Raw genomic sequence first — 23,906 nt, forward strand, 5'->3', positions numbered from 1 at the left:
ATGTATGCCCTAGAACCATAAGAAATGCTTTCTCATCAACAATCCATCATCCAAAACATATACTTTGTCATGGTATTGGAAGATGAAAAATAGTGATCTCAATGAAGGAGAAAGTGTATCTAATCCACAGAAAACAGTACTTCAAATATGACTTTTCTCTTGAAATATATACCTTGTACTTTTTCATAGTTACTAGGATCTCTAGACTTTTTTGTAAAATTACCACAGCTATATACTGAACTCTAGGGAACAGGTGGAAATATGCACACTGAGCTAGGTACAAAGGCAAGGGTCTGTGTTTATATTTGAGAGTAAAAATGTGAACATGCCAGTGTGTGATCTCTAGCATCCACAAGACATGCCACAGAGGTCTGTAAAGACTGTATAATCGCTATCTAGTCATTATAGATATAAATGCAAAGAGAAATACAAGGGAAGAAACCAATCTGGAACATTGCCAATAATCATGGAAGTCAGTTCTAATGACAGAGCAACCTACATTATGGAAATTTTCAAACATTCCAAAACATTCTCAAAACTAACCATCTCACTACCAATGACGGAACATTATAGAATAATTTTAAAAAGAAAGGTATTGTCTCACCTGTTCCATTGATTTATTGTCTTCCAGCGAATGTGTAAGATCATGAGAATTAGTTTTGTGGCTCACAGGGAGGTTGGGATCCACCACAGAAAACACAGGGATGAGGGGCCGGAGAAATCTGAACTCACTGCTCAGGGATCCATTGGTTAAACAAACATCATATTGATAATTCCTAGAAAGTGAGCCACTCTGAGAATCAGTACAGTTCTCTGGAATAGTGGGCGGGAAGTGAGGAGGAGCAACAATTAAGCTGCTTCCGTGGTCTTTCTTGCACATTTTGATCCCAACAAAGGCAATGATGCAAAGTAGAAACACAAAAGAGACAGATGCCAGGCAGATCACCAAATACATAGTCAAGGTTCCCTCATCTTCAGGATCCTGCTGACGGACATCCACCACCTTCAGGTAAGGATCAGAAAAGCCATCCACCAGAAGAATATTGAGCATTGCAGTGCTGGTCTGAGGAGGGACGCCATTGTCTTTGACTGCAACAACAAGCCGGTGTTTGTTGGTATCTTTCTCGGTGAGTGGTCTTCTGGTTTTCACTTCTCCATTCTGGGTGCCTATGCTGAAAAGACCAGGGTCTGTGGCCTTCAGGAGTTCATAGGAAAGCCAAGAGTTCTGACCCGAATCTCCGTCCACAGCCACCACTTTGGTGATCAGGTAACCAGCTTCAGTCATCTTGGGAAGCAGTTCATTGCAAGGGGATGTGCTGTTTTGAAGGGGATACAAGAAGAAGGGAGTGTTGTCATTTTCATCTGTGACAATGATATGAATCATTGCATCTGAGCTCAAGGGGGGTGTACCGTGATCTTTAACCCTCACTGTGACTTTAAAATCTTTTATCTTTTCATAGTCTAGAGATCTGAGAGCATATATGTTTCCTGTTTCAGAGTTAATGGAGATGTAGGAGGCCACGGTACCACCACTAATATTCCCAGACAAAAGGGAATAGGTCATCTTGGCATTCTGCTCCATGTCCAGATCATCAGCTTGTATAGAGCCAATGAGTAGTCCTGGAATATTATTCTCCTGGATCTGCATCTCAAATAAAGATTTGACAAATACTGGAGGGTTGTCATTGACATCTGAGATCTTCACATGAACAATTCTTGTTGAGGTGAGCCTAGGAGATCCACTGTCTGTTGCTATGATGGTGACATTATACTCAGCAACTTTCTCTCTATCCAGGAAACTTTGGGTCATAAGTTGGTAAAAGTTGTTGACAGTTGCTTTTAATACAAAGGGTAGGTTCATATCTACAGAGCAAAGTGTTTTCCCATTCTCTCCAGAGTCTTCGTCTGTAACACTGAAGAGGGCAACAAGTGTCTCCAGGGATGAATCTTCTGGTAAAGGGCTGTTGATGGAGATGACTGCTATTTCGGGGGCATTATCATTCATGTCCTCAACCTCTACCAGAACATTACAGTGTCCAGAAAGGCCCCCTGCATCAGTTGCTTTGATACTCATGTCATAACTGGTTTCTTTCTCATAATCTATTTCTTCCAAAACAGTGATTTCCCCAGTAATTTCATTCAACTGAAATAAATTGCGTATTTTTTCAGGCACTCGATGGAACGAGTAGGTGACCTGAGCATTTGATCCAAAATCCAAATCTCTGGCTTCCACTTTTGAAATCAGAGTATGTTGGGGGCTATTTTCTTTTAATCTTACTTTGTATTCAGACTGAGTAAACTCGGGAGAGTTATCATTTATATCTAATACTTTGATATTTATTTGCACTGTGCCTGTTCTCTGTGGTATCCCTCCATCAACAGCCATAAGTGTCAGTCTAAAGAATGGCTCCTCCTCCCTGTCAAGAGGATTCTCCAGAATAAGATCCACATATTTGCTTCCATCCTTCTTGCTTTCCACACCCAAATGGAAATGATCATTAGGACTGAGAGTGTAATTTTGTATGCTGTTTTCCCCCAGATCTTCATCTTGAGCAGATTCCAAGGGAAATCTTGATTTTGGGGGGACATTTTCAGGAACTTCCAGCTCAAATTCCTTTTTAGAAAATTTGGGAGCATTGTCATTTACATCTTCCACCTGCATTTCAATACTGTAGATCTTCAGAGGGTTTTGGAGCACAATTTGAGATAGAAGCAAGCAAGGCTCAGTCTGACTGCACAAAGTCTCTCTGTCTATTTTTTCATTTATGAGTAGATTCCCAGACTGAATATCAAAGTGGAAATACTGCTTAGAGTTCTTGGACACCAGCTGGGCTCTGCGAGCAGAGAGCTCCCCAACTCCCACTTTTAGATCATTCAGAACATTAGTTACAACAGATCCACTTCTCTTCTCTTCAGGCACAGTATAATGTATGGAAGCACACAATACTTTAGTCAGAGAGAACAAGAATAAAAGATACAGACCTTGTTTGTTCAAGAAGTAATGATCCATGGTCCAGGATTCTCTTTCTTCTTTTTTCAGTTTTAAGTCCAAATATAGAGCCTTTCACTTTGACCCTGTCAAGAACCGTTGCAAAAATATTGTTCCTTCTATCTAGATTCCTCCATTGGATGTTATATTTTCACGAGAGACAAAAACTCTCCATCTTGTCTTTGACACAATTATCCTCACAGCTTCCTGGGCTTTTGTTTCCCTGAATGTGAACATTTGGGTTTTGCAGTTATGTCTTGGCCTATATTGCCACCATGTGGCTGAATGTGGTTGCAACTAATATGAATGTTTGCCTCTGAAATAAGGTAAACGTATTTAGATTATTAGCAGTAAAATAGCCTCCAAAATTATGGGAAACTTTATGAAAATGTTTCTTCATGAATAAGCTGTAGCTACGAAAGAAAACAAAGCTTTTAGACCAAATATGTGACACAAATTCATGACTATATTTCTGTGTTCATGGCCACCACCTTGGTGACCAAATAGCCAGTTTCTGATTAGCATCAGGTCATTTGATAAGGAAGTGCTGTTCTGAAGTGAGTAGAGGATGAACAGCTTTGTCATTTACAACCATGATGTGGACATTCATAAGAGCTTCAGAGTTCAATAGAGGACAACCTTTATCCATAGCCTGGATAACATAAAATCTTTAATTTCCTCATAATCTATAGGTTAGATACCATGCAGGTTATCATTTTCAAAGCTGTTGGGGATGTAAGACAATGGGGAGGGCATCCATCAAAAGCTAGTTGAGCTGTCATAATAGATAGTCTCTTGCAACCAGGTTTCCCCCCCTCTAAATTCACTTGCACCTGCATAGAGTCACTCTTTGGAAACTTTTGGCCACAGCTTTGCCCTCTCTACCCATTGCATAATCCACAAGTTGTCATTTTACCAGTTGTAATCTGTTCAACACAGTGGAAGAACCAGAAAAATATGAAGGAAAGGAAAGGAGGGATATGTGAATGCATAAACGACCACTCAAAGATCAGTTACACATTAGCAATCTTTCTTTTTTTTTTTCTTTATGATCACTATGCATCACAAATATGGGTGCCAATTAGGAAGCAGCTCACTTTGGTGGCAGGAGGCACATCAGAAGACTGGTGGGCAGAACTGCCCTCCCAAAGTCTGCATCAGAGTGCACCCTCATATTTACGAGGGGTATTTTTAAAGTAAGGTCCATTTTGTTGTAGACACTAGTAGTTCGTGCGCATACCGCGTGTGTTGTGTACCGGCATGCCTCGGGAGCAACTGTGCTCAGTTTCCGCTCTGTAGCTAACCTGTACGGTTCTGTTCTGTGCTTTAAAAATGTTTAAGGCTATCAACTCACCCGCCACATTTGAAGTTCGCTCAGTGATACGGTTTTTGTCAGCAAGGAACCTGCCTGCTGCAGAAATTCATCGATAGATTTGTGAAGTGTACGGTGATACTGTTATGAATGAAAGCAAAGTGCGTAAGTGGCTACGACAATTCAAAGATGGCCGTGACAACGTCCATGATGAGGACCGCTCCGGTCACCCTTCTTTGATTACAGATGATTTGGTGGCTTCAGTTGAAGTGAGTTTTTATGAAGAGGGTATTTACATTGCAGCACATTTACATTGCAGCACAACACAATTCTACCAAGGGCATGCCCCTCAATAGATGTAGTGATTATCCTGATAACATAACTTCTAACACATTCTTCCAGGAAGAATTTCGCAAGCCTTTGTTGATAATATGATGACCCAAACCGTACATTTCGCAAAAAGACTTTTGTAAGGTCCTCATAAATTGGCCAAACATCTTTTGACATTTTTTTGTCTTCCATAGAATGCTACCACTTTCCAAACTTCCATGCAATGTGTGGAAAACTCCAGGTGAATGGAGGAAATAGGAACGAAGGGAGAACAATGTCCTAGGAGAGGGGAAGTCTGGCACAAATAGAAAAGTTACATCCATTCTCAATATCTCCATGACCTTATCCAATAGGGAGAATAGTTGAGAAGTACCCAAGGTTCCAGGCTTAAGTGATAGACACCAAGATGACAAGAAGACTGAACATCTTTCTGTCTGTAAACATTCTGTCTTTCCATCTGTAAACAGTCATGATTTGGTTTTTATTTTTTTGGCACAATGAAATGGAATCCAGTTCAAAAAGTCAAAATATCTTGGATTCCAACTCTTCCCTGAACTACCATGTATACTACATGGGTTTTTTTTCTCCTAAGGATTATAACATACCAGACTGCTCAGCAACTCCACACTGAGACTTTATATTTTGTATTTTTGTGTTATATTAAAGAGAGGTTGGGCCAAATTAAAGAAAGGCTACTATCTGGGACTAACAGTAAGTTTAGCCAAAAACTCTTAGTACACATTTTAAAAAGCAAACAACACTTTTTAATACAGTTAAAATAGTTTAAAACACAATTAAACACAATAGAAAAGATAAATGCACAGCACACACTATTTAGACCTCTTTCTGCTGCAGCAAGTTAAGAAAAACAAGCTTGTCTAAATAAAGTTATTTTCCTGCCAACACAAAGAGGACAGAGAGAGAGCAAACCAAGTCTTCTGTGCAGGGAGGTTTCACAACCTGGGAGTAGACACCAAAAAGACTCTGCCCACATCCTTAGCAAACATGCTGTTATGGTGGGATTGAAAGTCTTCTCATCTGGATCTTAAAACTTAAGCAAGGTCATATAGGGAGATACAGTCCTTCTAATAGTCTGGATCCAAGTCATAAATGGCTGCAAAGGTCACAACTGGAACCTTGAATTATGCTTGGAAACAATGATAGTTGAACTATTCCAACAATGGTGTTATCTATACCCAATAACCAATCCTGATCAGCAGCCTAGATGCAGTCAAGGTAACAGTCCAAAACAGCTGATGCAACCTCATGCAGAATATATTAAGTAAGTCCAACTGGAATAGAATCAAGGTCTAGGTCACTATAGCCATGTCTGGCAGTTGCACACTAGTTTTAGCTATGAATTGCTGAGAGCCAGGAGTCCAGGCACAAATCAGACCGGAAGTCCCAATCTGAGAACCTGAAATTACAGGAGTGTAAATCCTATCAAGCCCAGGCTAAAATCCTATACTTTGATCTGTCTTTCTCTGTCTTATCTGAAATAAACTGTTTTGGCCTTCACTCAGTGCATTCCTGACAATAGATACTGGTTGCACACCAAAGCAGATTCTCTGGAGACAGAAAATAAAAACAGAGTTGAGTATCACGAGTATATTAGTGACATTGGAAACCAAAGCCTACAACCTCTGTTAAAACTTTGATGGAGATATTTAACAATAGTGATGGGTCATATCTCTGAAAAGGATGAGTCTGCTGATTGGGATGAGGTGGATCGGCTGCTCTTGTGGTGCATCAATAAGCCCAAGGAGTTCATAGTGGACTATAGAAAGAACAAACCAAAAATTCAGCCCATGGTCATAAAGGGAGACCAAGTGGAGTGGGTCCTAAAAGATTTAAGTTCTTGGGTGTCACTGTTAAGGAGGATCTGACCTGGGGCACTCATACAGCAGCACTGGTTCAAGGGCCCAGCAGAGACTGTACTACCTGAGACTTCTAAGGAACCAACAACTGAATGAAGAGCTGCTGATAACATTATCGCGATGCTATAGATAGTGTCCTAACCTACTGCATTGCACATGGTTTGGCAACTACACAATGACAGATACAAAGATGCTCCAAAGGGTCACCACTACTGCACAGAGAATCACTCATTGCCATCTCCCCAATTTTGAAGACAGTTATAAGTCCCACTGCCTCAAGAAAGCTCAAAGCATTCCTAAAGATCCATCGTACACAGTATATTCTTTTTTTTTTAATTATTACCATCTGGCAGATGGTACAGGGTGAAAAAGACAAGAAAAAACAGACTGTGAGATAGCTTTTATACTAGAACTGTAACTATATTGAACTCCATGGTTTTGCACTGATGTGGCATTGGGGGCTGTGTAGTGGTAGTTGAAGTGTTGAGGGCTGGGTGTGTTGTTTTTGGGATGTGTGGTGGGAAAAGAATTTAATTTCGTTGTACAATGTACAATGACAATAAATATATTCTATTATATTATATTTCATTCTGGGGGGGGGGGGGGGGCTGAGAAACCGCATCACCTTTCAAGCACAGGTTTAAGTGCATAAATGAAAAAGAGCTTCATATATGTTTATCTACAGAAGGGCTGGGACAAGATAGAAGAAGCATAAGAACGAAAACCTGAATTTTCTTCTATGAACAGGAATACTATGCAAAAATAATAAAAATACCAGGGTCTGGGAACATTCGAGCTAAAATAGTGTGTTGCTATTATTTAAAAATCATTTTGTTGAAATGATTTTTGAAAATCAGAATTGTGAATTAGTTTAGTTTTTTTAATCATCTGTCAGATATCACTTTTCCAGTATATTAGTTTTGCTTTAAAAAGGGGAAACAGCACTAATGCACCCCAAATGTAACAAATACAAGTAAAAATGAATATTAATCAATACCTAAATACCATTGCTATGCAATATTAACATATTTGAAAATTTATTATGATTAATAATGGGTTAATTTGAAACTTTTTAAAATTCAAATGACATATCTTCATTTATTTAATGCATGTATCTAGTGGTCTTGATTTAATCAAGTATTTTATATAGATATTTGCACAGTATGTGGGCAGTCTATGGGCCTTATCACATGGGATATTGGATCCACCAAGCATCATAGTGAATCTGTGGGGTCCTAGCGGGGGGCATGGAGACCCCATCGTTCCATGCCTCACATTGCCCCACTCAAGGTGAACTCCATCCCACAGGGGGAAGCATCCGCTACAAGGTTTCCCCCATTGCGCCAAAGGCAACACAGGAAGCCTCCCGTGTTGCTGCCACTGTGGCATGTACTACTTCTTCACCTCTTTCACCATGAAGCTCAACCAGAAGTTGATGTGCATTGTGTAATGGGCTCCATGGAAGTGATGTATGATGAACAAATAAGTCTGATGAGGTCATAAACATCTATCACATAGCACAACTGGTACACAGAAAGTAGTTATTTTTTACTTCACACAACACACTATGTAGCAAATTGTGCTTTACTGCATCAAGGTTTGCGTCAGCAAAAGCTCTAGGAGGAGTAAACCAAAGAATTTAAAAAAAAAAAACCTGTAGTTGCCTACATGTACGATATGTACAGGCACTCTGTAGCCACAATGGATTTCACCTAAGAAAACAATTGAGTAGGAAATATTACTGGTGACATTTCCAGTGACATGGATACCTAATACAATGGGAGTTTTTTCAAAAGAAAAAAGAAAAAGAGGTTCTCTCACCTGTTCCTTTGATTGACTGTCTTCCAAATTTTCAGAAGAATCTTGGGAACCAGAAGAGGTGTTGTGGTTCACAGGGAAGTTTTGATCCACCACAGAAAAAACAGGGATGAGAGGTCGAAGAAATCTAAACTCACTGCTTAGGGATCCATTGGTTAAGCAAACATCATATGGATAATTCCTGGAAAGTGAGCCACTCTGAGAATCAGTACAATTTTCTGGAATAGCAGGTGGAAAGTGAGGCGGAGCAACAATAAAACTGCTTCCATGGTCTTTCTTGCACATCTTGATACCAACAAAGGAGGCAATACATAGTAGAAACATGAAAGAGACAGATGCCAGGCAGATCACCAAATACATAGTCAAGTTTCCCTCATCTTCATACTCTTGTTTACGGACATCTACCACCTTCAGGTAAGGATCAGAAAAGCCATCCACCAGAAGAATATTGAGCATTGCAGTGCTAGTCTGAGGAGGGACACCATTGTCTCTGACTGCAATAACAAGCCTCTGTTTGTTGATATCTTTCTCAGTCAGTGGTCGTCTGGTTTTCACCTCTCCATTCTGGGCTCCTATGCTGAAAAGGCCAGGGTCTGTAGCCTTCAGAATTTCATAAGAGAGCCAAGAGTTCTGACCAGAATCTCCATCCACAGCAACAACTTTGGTGATCAGATAACCGGCCTCCGCCATCTTGGGCAGCAGTTCGTTGCAGGGAGATGTCTTGTTTTGAAGGGGATACAGGAAGAAGGGAGCATTGTCATTTTCATCTGTGATAACAACTTGGACAGTCACATCTGTGCTTAGGGAAGGAATACCACTATCAGTTGCTCTCACTGTAACTTTGAAATCTTTTATCTGCTCATAGTCCAGAGATCTGAGTGCATACATGTTTCCTGTTTCTGAGTTCATGGAAATGTAAGAGGCTACAAGGCCATCACCAAACTGTTCAGGCAAAATTGAGTAGACCAGTTTAGCATTCTGTCCCATATCCAGATCAGCAGCATGAATTGCACCAATTAGCAGTCCTGGAATATTATTTTCTTGTATGTGCATCTCAAATAAGGACTTTAAAAATACTGGTGGATTATCATTGACATCAGAAATCTGCACGCTGAGAATTATTGTTGAAGTCAATCTAGGAGATCCCCGGTCTATGGCTGTGATAGTGATGTTATATTCAGAGACCTTCTCTCTGTCCAGAGAACTTTGGATCATCAACTGGTAAAAATTATTTGTAGTACCTTTCAATATGAAAGGAAGATTCATATCCACAGAACAGAGAGTTTTGCCATTGTCTCCTGAGTCTTCATCTGTGATACTGAACAGAGCAACAAGTGTCTCTAAGGGGGAATCCTCTGGCATAGGGCTATTGATGGAGATGACTGAGATTTCGGGAGCATTGTCATTCACATCTTCAACCTCTACCAGGACTTTGCAGTGTCCAGAAAGACCACCTCCGTCTGTTGCTCTGATGTTCATTTCATACTTGATTTCTTTTTCATAATCAATTTCTCCCAAAACACTAATTTCTCCCGTTATTTCATTCAAATGAAACAAATTATTTATTAGTTTAGAGACTCGATGGAAGGAATAGGTGATCTGAGCATTTGAACCAAAATCTAAATCTCTGGCTTCCACTCTGGAGATGATAGTATTACGAGAAATATTTTCCTTTAGTTTTACTTTGTATTCAGACTGAGAGAATTGAGGGGAATTATCATTGATATCTAAAACATTAATATTTATTCGAACTGTACCTGATCTCTGTGGTGCCCCTCCATCCATAGCTGTAAGTGTCAGACCCAAATGTGGCTGACTTTCCCTGTCCAGTGGTCCCTCTAGAATGAGATCCACATACTTGCTTCCATCTGTACTGTTTTCCACACCTAAATGGAAATGTTCATTAGGACTGAGGGTGTAGTTTTGGATGCTGTTTTTTCCCAGGTCTTCATCCTGGGCAGACTCCAAGGGAAATCTTGTACCTGGGGAAACATTTTCAGGAATTTCTAGCTGAAATTCATTTTTAGGAAATCTGGGAGCATTATCATTAACATCTTCCACCTTCATTTCAATGCTGTAGATCTTCAGAGGGTTTTGGAGCACAATTTGAGAGAGTAGTAAACAAGGCTCAGACTGTCCACACAAAATCTCTCGGTCTATTTTGTCATTTATGAGCAAATTCCCAGACTGGGTATCAAACAGAAAGTACTGCCCAGAGCTTTTGGACACTAGCTGGGCTCTGCGAGCAGAGAGCTCCCCAACTCCCAGTTTCAAATCCTTCAGCACATTAGCCACCAGAGACCCCCTTTTCTTTTCTTCAGGCACAGAATAATGTATAGAAACACAGATTACTTTAGTCACAGTGAACAAGAACAAAAGATACAGACCTTGCTTGTGTCTGAAGTAATTTTCCATGATGCAGAAAAGTCTCTCCCCTTTTCTTTTCAGTTTGCGATCCTAATATAAAGCTTTTCACTATTATCCTCCAAATAATGGAAAAATAATTTTGTTCTTCTAATTGGAGCTGTCAACTGAATGCTATCTTTCCAACAGGGACAAAAGCCGTTCCTCTCACTTCATAAACTGTTCTGCCTACAGCCTCCCGTGAATTTCTTAATACGGGGAAAATCTTCAACTTTCAGTCTATATTGCCACCATGTGGCTGAATGCAGCTACAATCACAAAGATTTTATATATGTGTTTCCATAAATGGTTGCTCAGGATACAATACCCATATGTCAGGGTGGTTAGGTTTTGTTTTTATCCATAGCCCAAAACAGACCACATCTTACTAGAAATTCCTGAAGAAATTCCTGGAAAAGTTTATGGAAATTGGCTTCATGGGCGATGTTAAGTGGGAAAGGGGACAAAGTTTTTCATTCCAACTCTCTGTCCTTAAAAGTATTTTGAACTTTTTGATTTCACGAACCTGTTAAGAGTGGCAGTTTTTGCACTCTAATTGCTAGTCACACACAAGAGAAATCAGAACATCAATGACACCATGCAACAAAATTTGAAACATGTTCTGTTTCTAGTTTGAAGTGTTATTTCCGGTTTACTTGTGCAGGACTTTGGAATTTCATTTTTGTGGCTGCCACACACGTCAGTAGAGTCTCGCTTATCCAACCTTTGTTTATCCAACGTTCTGTTTTATCTAACACAGTCTGCTTCCCATCTGGAATAATGTCTAGGGTAGGAGAAAGAAAGAACTTTTGTCTGTTTTGGTGCTAAATTCATAAATACAGTAATTACTACATAACGTTACCATGTATTGAACTGCTTTTTCTGTCAATTTGTTGTAAAACATGATGCTTTGTGCTTGATTTGTAAAATCATAACATATTTTGATGTTTAATAGGCTTTTCCTTAATCTCTCCTTATTATCCAAATTTTTTTGCTTTTCCAATGTTCTGCTGGCCCGTTTATGTTGGATAAGCAAGACTCTACTGTATGTTGAATTGGTTGAGAATCTATGAGATATTCATTGAAAAACTATAGCAAAATATGCTGCAGAATGTCCTGCAAAAACAAAGCTTTTGCAGTTTAATAAACCTTTTCCATTTTTTATGATAGAACCAGTTATAACTCAGAAACAAAAATCCTGATACACAGAGTTATTTGAGTTCCATTTATTTGAGAAATGTCTTTATGCACAAAATAAGAAAGCTGTTTCTCCTGTACTAGTTTTCTCTATTAGCTATGATTCCTTTGCTAAATTCTTACAGTTCTCTTTTTAAATTGTGGATCCCACCTCCAAATGGGGTCCCCTTAGATCAATGTTGGGGTCATGAAAAAAATAGCATCAGTAAAAGATTTCTGGATACCACACATTTATAACAACAATGTGAAATATTTACAATGGATTCTGCAAAAAAAAATGCTTTAGCTGTACTTCACAAAAAAGAAAATCAGCCTGTTTAGCAAGCTTTGCCATTTTTTTTCTGTGTCAGGAGCGACTTGAGAAACTGCAAGTTACTTCTGGTGTGAGAGAATTGGCCATCTGCAAGGACGTTGCCCAGAAGATGCCCAGATGTTTGATGTTTTGCCATCCTTGTGGGAGGCTTCCCTCATGTCCCTGCATGGGGAGTTGGAGCTAACAGAGGGAGCTCAACCCATTCTCCCCGGATTTGAACCGCTGACCTATTGGTCAGCAGTCCTGCCGACACACGGGTTTAATCCATTGCACTACCAGGGGCTCCATAGCCTTGCATATGCTGATTTATTATTGGTAAACATATTTTATATACCTATGTACCCAGGGTCACGTAAAAAAAAAATCTTTGGTGGAAAGGAGATCACAAGTGGAAAAAGTTTAAGAAGCCCTGCTCCAAAAGAGCAAATTATATTTGATTATCTCTTCTGTGCTCTACAGCAGCACATTACTTACATTACCACTTATCATCATAAACAGAATATTTTTCTGTAATAATCATTTCCCATGTTTATAATATTTCATAATATCTTCCAAACTTCATAAAAAACTTTTTTTCTTTAATTCATACATGTGTATGTTGCTCTCAAAACCTTAGATTATGGATGGAATGTTTTTAATTACTAATATTAAAATGTAACTGTTGTTTATTATAAAAAATCTATGTACTTCATAAAGTTGACACACTTTAATAAATAGAAAAACCATCAGAGGGGACATTTATCTTTTTCTTGTACAGCAGTGGTTCCCAACCCTTTTTTGACCAGGAATCACTTTTACCAAGGACCATTCTGCAACATTAGTACCAAAAGGATTATGAATCAGTTTTTGGTCAACTCTAAATTCAGTTTGGCTATTTGGGGTGCTAATTCAGAAAATTGCATTGGATAGACCACATCAGCTCTAGTTTCTGATACAGAATATATGCCATCCAGCAATCGCCATCTGCTTGCCCACAGAAAACCATATTTAATAGGCCTGGGCGGTTTCGTTTCGTTAATTCGTAATTCGTTAATAATTCGTTAATTTTTTCAATTACAAAACGATAATGAACCATTCTGGAGCAATCATTAAAAAAAACGAATTTTTAAACACGTTTTGTAAATGCTTCGTATTTCGTTATTGTATTCATTTTGTTATTGTTCAGAGGTCGTTTCGTTATTATTTCCGCATGTCTGGGCCAGTTTTATGGTTTAATTAGTGAAAAAAAATTATAATATCACACCAACAGTCAAGAACAGAGGGAGAGGGAAGCTTCAGAAGTTTTTGGAGGTTTTTTACGCGGTTGCGTCTGCCATTAACGAATCGATTCGTTATTGTTTCGGAAATCGATTCGTTATTTTTTTACCATTTACGAAATTTCGTAAATATCGAACTTTTTAAAAGGAAAATTTTGTAATTATTTTAAATATCGAAACAAAAAAACCCCCCAAATACAAATCGATTTTAGAAAGAAATTTTTGCGTTGTTACCCAGGCCTAATATTTAATCATCTAGAGCCAATATTTATTTATTTATCATGCCAGTGCAACCAGTCGATTATATTGTGGCCGATGTGGTCTATCCAATGCAATTTTCTGAATCAGTACCCCTAATAACCCCAGGAACAAGCCTAGAAACAAAGACACCAAGGCGCCCCTGCTTCCAGTCAGTCAGGAAGCTTGTTGTCACACCTTTCATGGGTAGTCAGCCTCTCCCCTCCCAACATCCCCATTGCCTCAGCACTATAAGAGGGTTTTATGAGACCACTTGCTCTCATTGCAACAATGTAGTAACTGTGAGGCCACAGACCATATTTTAGTTCTTGGAAATCACTGGTGGTCCATGGACCACAGGTTGGGAACTATTGTTGTACAGTCAGAGTGTGTAATATTTAAATAGAGCATTAGTCACAACAGCCCTGTCATGTTTTCTTTTTTAGAAGAAAAAATAGAAATAATCTCATTTGTAATCATTATTCCTCAAAAGATGTAAGGTATCAAGTGTAAATTCAACTCAGGCCATTGTAAGCCACCCCGAGTTCCCCTCCGGGAGTTGAAAAGGATGTGGTAGAAATGTTGTAAATTAATAATAATAAATAAATAAATTCTGAACCTTTGAATGGAAACCTCAATCTCTCCATGGTCTTAAAAATATACTGGCAATTAATTCTTTCAAAAGCTTTGTTAGCATCAAGTGAAATAATAGGCAGGTGAGTGCACATATCTCTGAATTAGATTTAGAAGAATCTAATTTAATATCCCTCAAATTCTTCTGTATCACAAACAATAGGGCAGTCTAGAAATAAAGGCAGTCTAGAAATAAAGTATCATCATTATAAAAAAAAGCCTGATTCAAATATATACAAACAAAACAAACTGGAAACCTATAAGTAGCCTATAAAGCCCTAAATGGTTCTGGCTCAGCTACCCTGTCCAAACATATATCCCCCTCTATGAACCACCTTGGAGGTTAAGATCTTCTGGAGAGGCCCTGATCTCAGTCCAACCTCCTTTGTTGGTGTGGTTGTTGGGGAAGAGAGACAAGGTCTTCTCAGTGGTGGTCCCTTGGCTGTGGAACTCCCTTCCCAGTGAAATTATATCAGCTCCCTCCTGACCTTTAAAAAAATCAGCATTTCTACACAATTAAGAAACTGTAATTAATGGTGCCCTTCACACAACGCAAGCTTCAAATATGGGGTAGAGGTATCTTGCTGTTTCTAAAGTGTGGGTTTTCCTAATGACTCCTAATTTGGTTGGCAAGTGACATATTCTTCAATTCTCTGCGTAATTTAAAATGAGATGGGAATTCCCCCTCGCCCATTTGTAAACATAATGATCACATCACTATGGAGGAAGGATCTCAGAAGGGCAGTATTGATTCCTTTCTTCTCCCATTACCATTTGGGACTGAGGAGGTATAGGAAACATTCAAAGATATTCAAAACATTCAGGAAAATAGGAAAGCATGCAAATCCTGAGCTTGTCTCTGAGCTCCTTCTTTCAACATTTCTCCCTCTTCCTGTGTTACTTCCTTTCTCATAAAAGTCCTTTTGAACTCTATTTTCTCAGTTGCCTCTCTGAAACTCCTGCTGTGCTGTCAGGTTTTGTTTTGCCTATCAAAAGGCTAGCAGAGAGAGACATGAGAGAGCTAAATCTTCATTTCCCCCTTCCTTCCTGTTCTTTATTCTTCTACATAGGAATAATCCCTCTATATATGTTGTTGTGAGTTTTTTGGGCTTTAAATTGAACTCCCGAGACTACAAAGACAGAAGCACTGTTGTGTTTTTTTAAAGAAAAAAACGAGGAGGGACAGTGGGAGGAAACCATGTGAGAGCAAATCAAAGAGATAAATCCTAAAGTAAGCAGAGAGGAAGAAGGATGTGATGGGAATAGGGAAATCATCCCTTTAATTTCCAAGCATCGCTTTGCGAAACTTAAGAGAAAACCAACAACCTAGATGCTTTACATATCCCATGTGATGAAGTCCTAAGATATTTGCAACAGATAGAAGAATCCATATATGAATTAAGCTTAAAGAATAAAATGATACAATAAATCATCCATTCAGAAGCGAACTATGTAATAAAAGAATAATCTATATCAATAACAGTGTGAATCACAAAAAAGGTTCCTTTTCAATAAAAGTGGCAAAGCTTTTGCTTTGTAAAATTTCCATTTATATAAAGCTTTCTAACACAATCTTTAGCTGATTTATATACTTGTAGTGAATACATAATGCATATCCTATAGGTTCTTTGAGATATCTCACTACATATTCTTAGGCAGTATTTTCAGACTATAAAAAATTACCACATATAGTCATATTTCACTGTTTCAGCTGTCCGTGAACCTGCATTTTATAGTGATTAATGTCTTTTAAGAAGGATGACCAGTTTATATAAAGATATATATCTCACTTGTGTTCATATCCTAGTTACATTCCCCCTTTCTGTTCTTTTCTCTCTTTGTTTATAAGAACACATTAAAAATCGCAGACACATACATACATGCAAACACAGATCAGAAAAGAATTGAAATCATTTTTTTTGCAGTTTTTAACTGTAATCTAATTTATAATGTCATAACTAGGGGGAAAGTGTCATACGTGGCTTAAGAGAGGAAGATGTAATATTTAGAAATGTTTAGAACGCATCAGCCATATAGATGGGAATCTGTGGCCCAGCACCACACTAATGGTCTCTATTATTATCAGATCCTTGGAAAAGATATTTTCAATGATATTGTATCTGTAAAAAAACCTTTTATTACACAGCATCCTCCTTAAATCCTGATCTGCCCCCTCGTTAATGGTGTTTCGAAGAAAACTGAAAACCTGGCTATTTGAACAGGCATTTGGATAAATAGTGCAATGAATACAATGAATATAGAAAACGGAATTTATGGATGACGAGATGGATCATGATTCTAGTTACGAGATGTTAATGTGTTGTTATTGATATGTAATTACTTATTATATTATGGTGTTGTTTTTAAATAGTATGTGTTGTTAGTATTGAATTTTTGCTCTTGTTGTTAACCGCGTTGAGTCGCCTACGGGCTGAGAAACTGCGGTATACAAATAAAGTAAATAATAAAATAATAATAAATTAAATACAGTATTGATGTTGTTTAGTGTCTTCTTCTTTCCACTGTGCCACCTGCTAAACTGTCAGTCTGAAAGCCAGTTAGCAAATAAATGGTCATAGCTGCTTCCTCTTCTCTTCAAAATTCTGTCCTATTTCCGATACATGAAAAGTGGTCTAAAGAATTAGCTAGCACTTAATATCACTTAGAAGAGCATTCCTAATAGAATACAAGAAAAGAGGCAAAAGTCAAACAATCCAAGGGCACATCTGCACTGACCACTTAGGTCAGTGTGTAAAGCAATCAGCCCCAAGTTGGCTAAACCCTGCACGGGGATGAGCCATATTAATCCAAGGCAAAACTGCTTAGCACAGCTTTTCTCCAGATGAAACTAACTCAGGAAAAAAACACAAATCCTGAAGCAGGAGTTGGCTTTTTCCCTGAGTTAATGACAGTCCAAGCAGCTATCCAGGGCCTGGGGCACAGTTGGCTGTCTTCTTCCATCCCCTCTCCTCCATGTTACTGCTGTCTCCAATTGTAACACAATTACTAATCATACAGGTGGAAATTTGACAGTCTTTTAGCCTGCTTAGTGCTAAGGAGGATGGTGGCGAAGGAGGTGGTCTGTATTTGAATCCCTTCTGTGGAGACGCACTGCTGTTTTGAGGTGGCTTAGAGACTCCTGTTATGGCCACCATGGGGCACAATCTTGAGTTTGGAATGATGGATCAGATATGTGTAATTGGTTTGTGTAGAAGGACCCCGATAATACTAGCCAAGAGGGATAATAGAATGCAGGCAAGTAGCAGAAAATACAACAAGAACAGCTCAAGGTCGAGCATGACATAGAAATTAAGGCACACAAATCTGAGCACATAGCTCAGTTGTGACCACTGCCAGGAATTCATCCCAGGATTCAGTGTGGACCACTGAGCTCAAGTCCTAAAGAACAAAGAGAGGGTCCTTTTTCTTTTCTCTTAATGAAGCCCCCCTTCCACTTTCTATATATATAAAAAATGCTAACATTTGTCAAGGAAACTTATCACACAAAAAATTATCCAATGTGACTTCTATTGTGCTCATGACTTATGTGCTAGTATCACAAAAGTAATGCCCACATACACACAAACACACTGAAGTAGCAGAAATAGCACCAAATAATCTACAAATAACTAATTTGTGAAAGTGAAACAGTGAAAGGAGAGAAAAAAAAGTAGAGGAGAATCTAAAATTCCCATGTGCATTTAACAACAGCCAGGTAATTTAAAAAAGACCCTGCTGCCATCAAAGATATATTTTATTTATAAGTTATTAACTGAGAAGAAAGAAAATACCAAACGTGATTGATGACCAGGGAAAAAGTTCACTTTAACTTGCCATGGTTACCAGGCATATATCAATTTTTGAAAAAATAAATCATAAAACCTTTTCCTCACCTGGTCTTTTGCTTTATTATCATCCAGAAACTCAGGAAGGTCTTGGGAAACAGAAGAGTTATTGTGGTTCACAGCTATGTTTGGATCCGCCACAGAAAAAAAAGGAATAAGAGGCCGGAGAAATCTGAACTCACTGCTCAGGGATCCATTAGTTAAACAAACATCATATTGATAATTCCTGGAAAGTGAGCCACTCTGAGAATCAGTACAGTTCTCTGGAATAGCAGGTGGAAAGTGAGGCGGAGCAACAATAAAACTGCTTCCATGGTCTTTCTTGCACATCTTGATCCCAACAAAGGAAACAATGCAAAGGAGAAACACAAAAGAGACAGATGCCAGGCAGATCACCAAATACATTGTCAAGGTTCCCTCATCTTCAGGGTCCTGTTGGCGGACATCCATCACCTTCAAGTAAGGATCAGAAAAGCCATCCACAAGAAGAATATTGAGCATTGCAGTGCTGGTTTGAGGAGGAACCCCATTATCTTTGACTGCAATAACAAGCCTCTGTTTGTTGGTATCTTTCTCAGTGAGTGGTCTTCTGGTTTTCAGTTCTCCATTCTGGGCTCCTATGCTGAAAAGACCAGGGTCTGTGGCCTTCAAGAGTTCATAGGAGAGCCAAGAGTTCTGACCTGAATCTCCATCCACAGCCACCACTTTGGTGATCAGGTAACCGGCCTCCGCCATCTTGGGAAGCAGCTCATTGCAGGGGTGTGTGGTGTTTTGAAGGGGATACAGAAAGAAGGGAGCGTTGTCGTTTTCATCTGTGATAATGACATGAACAATAACATCTGAGCTCATGGGCGGATTACCACTGTCAGTTGTCTTCACTGTGACTTTGAAATCTTTAATTTGCTCATAGTCCAGAGATCGAAGGACATACATGTTTCCTGTTTCAGAGTTGATGGAGATGTAAGATGCCACGAGGCCATCTCCAATGTTCCCAGGTAAAACAGAGTAAGACAGTTTGGCATTGTGCTCTGCATCCAGATCAACAGCTTGAACTGACCCGATAAGTAGTCCTGGAATGTTATTTTCTTGTACCCGCATTTCAAACAAAGACTTTTCAAATACTGGAGGGTTGTCGTTGACATCTGAGATCTGCACATTTATAATTCTTGTTGAGGTGAGCCTAGGAGATCCACGATCAATTGCGGTGATGGTGATATTGTATTCTGCAACCTTCTCTCTGTCCAAGGGACTTTGTATCACAAGCTGGTAAAAGTTATTTGTACTAACTTTTAATGCAAAGGGCAAATTCATATCCACAGAGCAGAGAGTTTTGCCATTGTCTCCAGAATCTTGGTCTTTGACACTAAAAAGGACAACAAGTGTCTCAAGAGGAGAGTTTTCTGGCAAAGGGCTGTTGATTGATATGATTGAGACTTCTGGGGCATTGTCATTCGCATCCTCAATCTCCACCAGTACCTTGCAGTGCCCAAAAAGACCACCTGTATCTGTAGCTTTAATAGTCATTTCATAATTGGTTTCTTTTTCATAATCTATTTTTCCCAAAACAGTGATTTCTCCAGTCACTTCATTCAAATGAAACAGATTATGTATTTTTTCAGGCATTCGATGGAAGGAGTAGGTAATCTGTGCATTTGATCCAAAATCCAAATCTCTGGCTTCTACTCTAGACACCAAAGTATTCCTTGGGCAGTTTTCCTTCAATATTGCCTTGTACTCAGACTGAGTAAATTCTGGAAAGTTATCATTATTGTCCAGAACATTGACATTTATTTGAATTGTGCCTGTCCTTTGGGGTACTCCTCCATCAACAGCTGTAAGTGTCAGCCCCAAATGTGACTCTTTCTCCCTGTCCAGTGCTTTCTCCAGGATGAGAGTCACATATTGGCTTCCATCAATGTTGCTTTCCACACCCAATTGGAAATATTCATTGGGACTGAGTGTGTAGTTTTGGATGCTGTTTTCTCCCAGGTCCTCATCTTGGGCAGATTCCAAGGGGAATCTTGTATTTGGGGGAAGATGTTCAGGAATTTCAAACTGGAAATCATTTTTTGAGAATTTGGGAGCATTGTCATTAACATCCTCTATATTTATTTCAATAGTATGGATTTTCAGAGGGTTTTGGAGCACAATTTGAGAGACAAGTAAACAAGGTTCAGTCTGTCCACATAAAGTCTCTCTATCGATTTTGTCACTTATGAGCAGATTCCCAGAATGGGTATCAAGGTGGAAATATTGCTTAGAGGTTTCAGATACTAGCTGGGCTCTGCGAGCAGAAAGCTCCCTGACTCCCAGTTTCAAATCCTTCAAGACATTAGCCACAAGAGAGCCAGTTTTCTTTTCTTCAGGCACAGAATAATGAATGGAGACACACAGTACATCAGTAACACAAAGGAATAGTAAAAACCACAGACCTTTTTTGTTCCTGATGCAGTCTTCCATGCTTCACACCTCTCACTCTCTTCTTTTTAAAATATAAAAACTTTAACTAATAGTCTTCACTCAATGAGAAATTGGTTTAGAGTTGCTTATTAGAGCAGTCCACTGAAAATGAGCTTTTTATCATATAGAAATGGTAGCTATCTCACGCCAGTTCTGCCCACAGCTCTGCGTGAATTGCTTTACACTTGAAAATTCTGTCTCGAGTTATATATTTGCCTGTATTGCCACCCTGTGGATGAATGCAGCTACAACCACCATTTCTGAACCAGGATTCTGTTTCACTCATTGAACAGCTGTTTAACTATTATTAACTGTTTAACCATTATTCCTCAGAGTTGATTTGTACTAGAAATAGTCCGAATAATCAAACAGAAGCTCCAAGATATAATTTTATCTGAGAGAAGCAAAGTATTTGTCCAGATCTTAGACAGTTACACATACATGCACACACCTACTTGTTATTTCTTCTTAATCTGTAGACCTCTGCATTAAATTTTTTTCCTAAAAGTTTCCTAACTGACAGAGATAGAAAAATGATACAGAGCCATACCTCAATTTACCAGGCAATAAGCAAATAGGTTGCTAAGGGCACTCTGCTCAGTGTCCAGATCAACAGCGTGGACTGAAGAAATCAGAAGCTCTTGAATATTGTATTCCTGTAACTACACATTGTAGAAATATGTTTCAAACTCTTCAAGGATTTCACTGACAACAGAAATCTGAAAGTAAATAATACTCTTTGAGGTGAACCAGGGAAGATCTCTATCAGTGGCTGTGGTGATGGTGTTATACTCAGGGACATTTTCCCTGTCCAGAGCTGCCGGGTCGCAAGCTGATAGCAATTGTTCTTGATGACACCTAGTTGGAGGGCAAGGTGATTCTGCTCTTACTTGCAGAGTCCCTTTCTGGGATTCTTTTTTTCATTTCAAGAACGACTTGAGAAACTGCAAATCGCTTCTGGTGTGAGAAAATTAGCACTCTGCTAGGATGTTGTTCAGGGGATACCTGGATGTTTTACCATCCTTGTGGGAGGCTTCTCTCATGTACCTGCATGAGAAGCTGGAGCTGATGAACGGGAGCTTATCCTGCTCCCCGGATTTGAACCACCAACTGACCTTTTGATCAGCAGTCCTGCTGGCACAAGAGTTTAACCCATTGCGCTACCGGGGGCTCCCCTTTCTGGGATACAGAAAAGGGATGCTACAGCATCCAAAGATGTGCCTTCTAGTAATAGACCAGTGCTATATATTTTAGTCACTTCCCGAGCTGTCATTGTCATCTGCGACCTCTACAATGACTTTGTAGTGAGCAGAGAATCCTTCCCTATATGTAATTCTCCTCCTATCAGTCTTCACTGTAACTTTAAGTTATCCAGTGTGCTTATTTATCTGAATATTACGTATTATGTATCTGCATAGGAATAATTTTTTGCTATGTACTGCAGCTATTGGTGTCTTGAAACCAAGGTATCCAATGTGATCATTTTCATCAGTTTCCCTTTGCATAGGAATGTTGCAAACTGGGAGAAGTCATTGTTTGTTTCCAGAATACAGATTATTTAACCTCTTTTGAGGATTTCTTCACCATAAAATTAAAGAAGGTTGAAGACTGAATTAATGATCATTCTCCAATATCAGTTCTGCATATTATTATTGCTGGCTTTGAACACCTGTTCCAGAATGTACACGAGAATTAAATATATTTTGTCTGAATCAGATGTTTGGAGAATTAAGGGAGTTACTGACATCCTGTATTGCTGATGCAATATTGTGCTACTATGGTGGACCTTCCAGCATGATATCAGTCATTAGAACAGAATTATCCTTCAAGCTGACCAGAGCTCATTGGTCTATTTTTCATATAATAGCACATTGTCTAAATTATTCATTAGTAATTGGGTGTATCTGAAGAGGGAACTTGGCATGCTCTCAGAGGTTCACTTCTCTTCTTCTCACAAGGAGGCGGTGCAGGGGTGGACACACAGATGAGTTGAGTCAAGTGAAGAAGGATTTATTTCCTGGCCTAGCAAATGACAGACAAGTTGGCTTGAAGTATAAAGAACTGCCACCCCCCAAAATGGGGTAGCGATCTTTTATCATTTCACAGGGATCAAACAACACAATTTGATTTGTGTATTCCATTGGCTTATTCTTAGGTCATTATATTTGAATTGGTTCTCTATTTCTGCAAGCAAACAGCTTAAGATGGAAACTAAATGGAACTTCATGTTTCTAGTGTTGACCTTGACTGGCTTCAGCAGCGGTCTTATCTCTTAGTTTCTCACACAGAGAATCTAGGAGGGAGCTGCTCTTCCAAAAGCTGCAGCATCTCTTTTCTTTTCAGGACTACAACTGCTATGATCCATTCTCAGACTACAGCCCCTACATATCTATCGTTTGGAACACTTGAAATCCAATCCAATCTGGCTTACACAGCAACTAGCCCTTTGCAATCCATTTTCACAACTTTTAGGAACCACATTTCTTCCCCCGCAGCATTAAATTACAGAAATTCAGGAAGATCTAAAGTTTGCAGATGTCTTAGTTTTTGCTCCAATTATATCAAATTTTCTTGGGCTGGTGGGGTGATTTTTCATTCTGGATTTGCAAGAGAAATGTTTCGTTTTCTATAATTGCTTAGTAGTTGGTATGGTAGTCTTTTCTACTCAACATTTGGGATTTCTGAGTGCTGAATAGCATTTTCCCTCCTTGTCGTTTCTCATTTGCTAAATGATTTGACACCTCATGAATAGCAAATACTTGGGAGTGGGGGGGGGGGGGGTGTAAAATGGTTTGCTCCAAGAAATGAAATTAAGAAACACATATTTGCAAACCCTACCCTGGTTTATTATAAGCTTTTAAGAATGCCTTATTTAGGCCATAATCCTATATGTTGCAGGAGTGGCAGAGAAGACCAGTATAAATACACACAAGCAAGAACAGGTAGCGTGTAAATTCAATCCCATCATGGCTTCCTCTAGCTGTGCAACAGAACAGACTGTCTCAAAGGGAACCAGTTAATTCCAATCCCCAAAACATTGCAGAGTCCTGATCACAACAGATATTTTATATCATCGCCTATGGCCATGTATAGTAGCTCATCAGTTGATTAGGCACACTTGAGTTCTGGCTTTCATCCTTTGGAGATTTATTCTTCAGTTGCTACTACAGATAGCTATTTATTGGACTTGTTCCCATGTAAGCCGCCCCAAGTCCCTTCGGAGAGATGGAGACGGG

The 23,906-nt window shown here is 39.1% G+C and overlaps 1 protein-coding gene across 12 annotated transcripts in view; it reads right to left on the bottom strand.

Moving 5' to 3' along the window:
* Positions 1–23,906, bottom strand: part of LOC132774264 (protocadherin beta-16-like) — a 143,751-nt gene that overhangs the window by 43,649 nt on the left and 76,196 nt on the right. Inside the window, exon 1 of one of the 12 annotated variants that reach the window (XR_010909842.1) lies at positions 2,983–3,320. The exons of 9 other annotated variants lie outside the window; for them this stretch is intronic. Coding sequence is in view for 2 of the 3 variants with exons in the window: in XM_060774188.2 (XP_060630171.2) it covers positions 8,330–10,741 (2,412 nt within the window). In the remaining variant the exon portion in view is untranslated. Of the gene's footprint in view, positions 1–604; positions 2,751–2,982; positions 3,321–8,329; positions 10,937–23,906 lie in introns of those variants that run through there. 2 more of the 12 variants (XM_060774188.2, XM_067467727.1) reach the window with 2 other exon arrangements.

The sequence above is a fragment of the Anolis sagrei genome, chromosome 4 (assembly GCF_037176765.1).
Source record: "Anolis sagrei isolate rAnoSag1 chromosome 4, rAnoSag1.mat, whole genome shotgun sequence".
Taxonomy (NCBI): domain Eukaryota; kingdom Metazoa; phylum Chordata; class Lepidosauria; order Squamata; family Dactyloidae; genus Anolis; species Anolis sagrei.